The following is a 7,134-nucleotide window of genomic DNA, read 5'->3' on the forward strand; positions in this document are numbered from 1 at the left end:
TCAAAGCATTCTCTAGCTTTTGTATGAAGCTTGGACTAACAGACCACCAAAAGTATACCATAATACTGCCTGTATATGACAGGAATATACAAATTATCACCATTTTATAATTATTCTTATAAACCATGTATTGACAACTTGAGTGGCTTATTTAAACTAATTAGCACGATGTACACTTGAGAATGAATAACAAACAACAGTGTACTCCACATGTCTATATTAATAAATTATCGTTTTCCACCAACACGGGGTTTTGCTGCTGGAGCGGACTTCATTGCCTTCATACCACCTTTCACTTTAGGTGCTGCAGCCTGTAAATATAGATTAAAAAATTTTGAACCTCAGCAATAATAATGAGCACATCTAATGAATCATTGTAAAAATTTGCATTTCATACAGTTGAAATAACCACTGATGAACATGAATGTTTCCCAATCACTTCCACTGAATTGTAGACATAGTATTTAATGTTTAAATTGGAAAACTAGGAAAGCCATGTACCTATAAACAGATTTTTCCCATTACTTAATCAAATTAAGTGGTATAGGAAGTGTTAGTAAAGGCTTCAAAAGTAATAAATCATTCAAAATCAGATTCTTTTAACTACATCGCTTATTTTGCAGTGTAAATATATGAACTCTGACAATTAAATTCTGTTGAATATAATAAAAGGTATAATGTTAAAAATTTCTTAACAAGGTTATTAAATGGTTATGTCATGTATGTAGTGAATGAATTTACTGTGACAGCAACTGGTCAGGTGTTCTTTTCATAATAATTATTAACAACTTAAATAATTCAAATACAAATGGAGATCATCTTGGTTTTTCATTTGTATTTAGTAAGCAGTACTTCTAAGGACAATTGAATGAATGTTGTGGTCACAATTTTTATTTCCCTCTGTATATAACAGATATTGTGAAGTACATATAAATATCTACTAAAGAGAATACATATAAATGAGAAAAATTTCTATTGACAAAATTTTTTGCTAAAATTGTTATTAATGTTAATTTGTATGACAATTAGAATTTTTTAAATTTCATATCAAACCATAAATAAAATTTGGATTTCTTAATTTTTCAAAATTAATTTTCAAAGGTTATGAACTCAAACAGACTTGACTATTCACAAACTCCTCTCTTAGTCCCAAAATAAAATGGATAATGGAATTAATGAAATGAGGGTGACAGCAACTGGTCAGTTGTTTCTGAATCCTGGATATTTATTTCAAGTGTATTATATAAACAAATAAATAATCAGTAAGTCCCCATTAAAAAAATAATCATTAGTTATAACTTATTTTATAGTGTAGAAAGATTACAACAGACAGGTACATAATTTATTAATACTATAATGAAAGGGCACCTGGAAAATATTGGATCAATATACACAAGCTTGACTTTACCTTCTGTTGTTTCTTTTGGGCATCCTTTGCCTTTGTTTTTTCTTTTGCAGCTCTGTGAAAAGAAAAATAAACATGGCTTACTTACAACATTCAAACATTCAAAAATAATTCATCTGTTGGAAGTGTCAATTTTTGTAAGCATCCACAATTTGGCAGAAAATCCAGCTGAATTGTTATTTTACCATATTAAAATAAGGAGATTTGGTATGATTGCCAATGAGACGTCTCAACTATCCACCATCCATGTCTATTCCATAAAATGTTTAACAATTAAACAGACCCTTCATGAATAAAACAGGCCAAGAACTTGCAGCTGACATGCCTGGATATGTGTCTTATGGAAGATTAAAATGTGTGCCAAACAAATTTCTCTTTGTTTTAAACAAAAGCTTTTGAATCTTTGGAAACTTCTATCAGGACGTTATTTGGTATATGTAGAAATAAATCATCTGTCAATTTCCATTGCTACATACACTTACATTAATTTATAAACCATGTATACTGTCAGACATATATATATATGATGTCAAAAGGATATTTGCTTTCAGCTTACAACTATCTTCAAAGTATCAATGTGTAAGCCCTTTAAGTATTGTGTTTAGAAAATTCAGATCAGTCGACTATTACACAATGTACTAGGTACTTACATAAAATCTATAAATTATGTTATTAATATAAATGAATATAATCTACTGTCATTTTCCAGACTTCGTGATAAACTTTAAAAACTACAGGCCAAAAGCCCAACTTTACGAAAATTTTAGATAAGATTCACTTGGCCTGTAGATGACTTAGACCAGAAAGAAATTTTTAACACCTGGGCTGGTGGTCCTGTGGTTGAGCATGAAGACTGAATTCTCCATTACTGGATAATAAATCAAAAGATATTTAACATTTTCAGTCAAAGGTAACTAATAAATCAACCTGAGCATAAGCAAATATTTCAATCCGTAACAAACCTTATGGCTTGTTCTCTTTGTGCTTTACGAACTTCTGGCTTTTGGTTTCTTTTAGCCATAATGTCTGTTAAAGTTGCTCCAGTGATGGCTCTGGCAAACTTTTGTGTCCTACGAGTCCTTTTCTTTGCAACTTCTTCCATCAAACCCTTTTTGTGTTTCCTACGATACAATACTGTCCAGTTAATGTTACGAGGGTTCCTTTTCATGGAGTGGTTTGCCTCGGTTTTACTACTGACAAAGTTGAAAACCTGTATGAAATTAAAAAAAATTCTCTATATAATGATTTCTGTTTAATTAGTTACAAAATTTCGACATAATTCCAGAAATGTCTGCAATAGGACTAACATGCAGATGATTAACATCCAACTAGACGGAGTAATGTGACATACAATGTATTGTATTTGATTATGTAATGGATACCTTTAGATTGAGATAAGTAAGAATATGGCTTTCATATGCAATAAAAGCATAAAAAGGCTCTTAAAGAATATTTTCTACATCCTCTTTCCCTCTAATGTGACATCATCAAATGAGACTATTGCATGACCAACACATCATCTTTCTGGAGCACTTGAGATCACTCCAGGTTTTTGGTTAGTGGGGTTCATGTTGCTCAAGTATTTTATGTTGTGTTTTGTTAACGTTTTTTTTAATGGTCATTACCATTTTGAGTTAGAATATCCCTTAGGTATCTCCTGCTTCTCTTAGGCCAGGGAAATATGATTGTTGGTTTCCCTTAACATGGGAAAATTTTCAAGGCCTGGCAGGTAGGAGTTTTATTTTTGGTTGCTATAGACTGCGTGTACATGTAGAACAAATATTTATTTACTTGAAAACTGGTATTAAACTAAGGTGACTAATAACATAAAGATCTGGAGTCCATGTATTCAATCTTAATAGAATAAATAGAATACTGGCGCTTGGTGCCGAGGTGGCCATTTTGAGGGATCTAAACAACAGGGAAGCAAAACTCTTATAATCATTGATATCTTTCCAATCAGTTAAGTGCTTCTGCAATCTAGAAACCCAGGCGGGAAATAATTTCCTTGACATTGTTATGCTTCTAAACAACAAAACTGAAACGTATATGTAAAAATATTTGATTAACATTGCCGGCACAGCCGTTTATTTTTTTTTAGTTGAAATAAAATGCTCCCGCTGGGGCGCAGCTTGATACGACCACAGAGGTCGAACCCTGAACAGTTGGGGTAAGTATGGACACAACATTCAAGCTTGATACAGCACTGAATTTGGATTGTAATTAAATATTTGACACAGCATAGGTTTCTGACACAGAATGAAAGTGGTCTAAGAACTTAAAAAATTTTAATTTACCTATTTAAATCACATCATTATTATTTGCTTTTATATATAAATCAGAAATAACCAATTTAAAATGGAAAATTTTAAAGAAAAAAAAAATCCCCCCCAAATTTTTTGAACCCCCTTATGATTCATCACCCCCAAACTCAATCCCAGCCTTCCCTTTGTGGTATGGTACCTTGCAGTACAATTTCAGAGAGATCCATACACTTGAACACAAGTAATTGTCTGGAAACTAGAAAAATGCTTGTTTTTTTGGCCCCTTTTTGACCCAAATTCATAAACGTTTAGAGCAATTACCCCCAAACTCAAACCCAGCTTTCCCTTTGTGATATGGAACCTTGCAGTACAATTTCATAAAGATCCATACACTTACACACAAGTTATTGTCCTGAAACTAGAAAAATGCTTGTTTTGTGGCCCTTTTAAGGCCCCTAATTCCTAAAATTTTGAGGGAATTACCCCCAAAATCAATCCCAGCCTTCCCTTTGTGGTACATTTATGGTACCTTGCAGTACAATTTTAGAGAGATCCATACACTTGAACACAAGTTATTGTCTGGAAACTAGAAAAATGCTTATTTTTGGCCCCTTATTCCTAAACTTTTTGGGCACTTACCCCCAAACTCAAACCCAGCTTTCCCTTTGTGATATGGAACCTTGTAGTACAATTCATAAAGATCCATACACTTACACACAAGTTATTGTCATGAAACTAGAAAATGCTTGTTTTTAGCCCCTTTTTGGCCCCTAATTCCTAAAATTTGGAGGCAATTACCCCCAAAATCAATCCCAGCATTCCCTTTGTGATATGGAACCTTGTGATACAATGTCAGAGAGATCCATACACTTACACACAAGTTATTGTCATGAAACTAGAAAAGTGCTTGTTTTTATTGCCCCTTTTTGGCCCCTAATTCCTAAAATTTGGAGGCAATTACCCCCAAAATCAATCCCAGCATTTCCTTTGTGATATGGAACCTTGTGGTACAATGTCAGAGAGATCCATACACTAACACACAATTTATGTCTGGAAGTTACAAAAATGCTTATTTTTGCCCCATAATTCCTTTACTGTTGGTACCATAACCCCCAAAATCAATCCCCACCTTCCTTTTGTGGTACTGAACCTTATGATAAAATTTCATTGAGATCCATTCACTTAAACTAAAGTTAGAGTGCGAAAACTAATGTGTCTTCGGACGACGACGATGCCGCCAACGTCATACCAATATACGACCACAAAAATTTGTTTGCGATCGTATAAAAATTAAACGACCTGGCTGTTTAAAATAGACCCGGTCGGGTTGGAGGAAACCAACAATCATTTTTCCCTGGCCTTATACACTATTTGGAAATATAACATATCGCATTAAATAATTTTCTCAAAGAACCTTTAATTTTAATTATGACATGTTTATCTGTGTGCTTCTGAGTCTCTGTTTCAGCTGCTTCATATACATATGATTTGTCTTTCAGAAAAAAATATCAAATATCTAAAATTTAAAAAAAAGGCTCATATCAATGATCTAATAATAAACCATGCCACAACCGGACTTTAAATGTAGTGCTGTTTATTTTACAATACAAGGATTCATAATTTTTACTATTGTTTAATTGCAATTTGCTGTTATAAAATTTTGGAATTTACAGTTAAGAAATATATACATTGTATCTCCCTCCTGCAAAGCTCGGATTCCTTGTTTGTATTTGGTTATACCTTATATATAATTAGATCCTTTTTTGTTGATCAGCTCTTCATTGAGTCAGTTTTGGTTATTCAAAATATATTGGCTTCAAGTCTTACTGAAGTGACATTTATTTTCGAAAATGCACATCTGGTGCAGTAAAATCGGTACCTTTAATGTTTATACTCACCCTACAGTCAATTTTGACCAATCTTTTCCCATGGCCTGGGTATATTTTATAGCCGCTAAATGCACAAAGTTCGACCCTACAAAAATAAAATATAGTTTTATCTAATACTCTTTACATTACCATGATTGCTATATACATGTATCATCATTGTCTTTGATTCATGTCCGTCATATTTGTTTTTTTGTAAATTGTTTTGTTATAAATTAGGCCTTTAGTTTTCTCAACTGAATAGTTTCATATTTTTCATGTTGGGGCCTTTTAAAGCTGCCTTTAAGGTAGGAGTTTTACTCATTGTTGAAGGCTGTAAGGTTGGATATGCCTATAATTGATTACATCCACTTAATTTGAACTTTGGTGGATAGTTGTCTCATTGTCAATCATACCACATCTCCTTTTTAGTCCCCTACCGACAAAGTATGAATCCGTATTCATGTGAACTTCAATTTAACCCCTTAGCTAGAGATGGATAACACTTGAATTGTATGTGTAAAGTTATTTAAAGGAAAAGAATGTCAACATTGAAAGTGAAACTAAGGTAAATCATTTGATTGACTGGTCCGATCCACAAAAATCATTCTTATACAGGTAAAAACGATGATAAACATATATTTTTAATCTATAATATGAAATTAAACAGACCTAGAAAAATCCAATAGCAATCTATTTATATAGATGTGGTATGAGTGCCAATGAGACAACTCTCCATCCAAGTCAAAATTTATAAAAGTAAATCATTATAGGTCAAAGTACGGTCTTCAACACGGAGCCTTGGCTCACACCGAACAGCAAGCTATAAAGGGCCCCAAATATTACTAGTGTAAAACCATTAAAACGGGAAGACCAACGGTCTAATCTATATAAAAAACGAGAAACTCTTATGAACCACATCAACAAACGACAACTACTGAACATTAGATTCCTGACTTGGCCTTAGGACAGGTGCAAACAATTGCAGCGGGTTTAAACCTTATAATGGTACCAAACCTTCACCCTTTTTCTGAAATATTAGTGTACTTCCATGCATTTACTATTTGGATTGTAATTGTATACCTTTCAATATAATTGTTTTTAAACTATATCATGTGTCTGATCATGAACATAGTTTCATCTTATTGCTTCATTTATCTTTATTTTGATCATTCTATCTTATGTATCAGTATGCCCTACAAGGTCTTCGAATTGGAAATAAAATGTGATTAAAGTTTTAAATGGAAAAAAAGAACTGCATTTCAGAAGAATTTGACAACTTGTCCTATCAAGTCATGAAGCTAGACATAATTATATGCTTTTCTATCCACTTTTTCGATTAAATATAAATTGTGGGAGTTAGAGTTAGTACAATCTATCTTTGTGTCTAAAAGAAACTTTAGATGCCCGCTAATCAAAGAGATTATGAACGATTTATGTAGGACTGCTATATATCAACATACTTCATGTTGGCTACCGGAAGAGAAAGATTGCACAATTGATCAATCCTATGACCGAAAAATTCAATTCTAAAAATGTACAACGTATTTAAAAGTAAGATGACTTTTTATTTAATGAAATATTTAACTATTTTACTGGC

At 32.7% G+C, this 7,134-nt stretch overlaps 1 protein-coding gene across 1 annotated transcript; it reads right to left on the reverse strand.

The window, feature by feature from the left end:
• Positions 1-202: 202 nt before the first annotated feature.
• Positions 203-7,040, reverse strand: LOC127724092 (60S ribosomal protein L24-like). Its single transcript, XM_052230953.1, has 5 exons — positions 6,998-7,040; positions 5,568-5,643; positions 2,368-2,615; positions 1,409-1,460; positions 203-311 (listed from the first exon to the last, which is right to left on the reverse strand). The coding sequence occupies exons 1-5, from the start codon at positions 7,000-7,002 to the stop codon at positions 228-230; spliced, it is 465 nt and encodes a 154-aa protein (XP_052086913.1). The 5' UTR covers positions 7,003-7,040; the 3' UTR covers positions 203-227.
• Positions 7,041-7,134: the final 94 nt, after the last annotated feature.

The sequence above is a fragment of the Mytilus californianus genome, unplaced genomic scaffold, assembly GCF_021869535.1.
Source record: "Mytilus californianus isolate M0D057914Y unplaced genomic scaffold, xbMytCali1.0.p SCAF_14, whole genome shotgun sequence".
In the NCBI taxonomy this organism is placed as follows: Eukaryota; Metazoa; Mollusca; class Bivalvia; order Mytilida; family Mytilidae; genus Mytilus; species Mytilus californianus.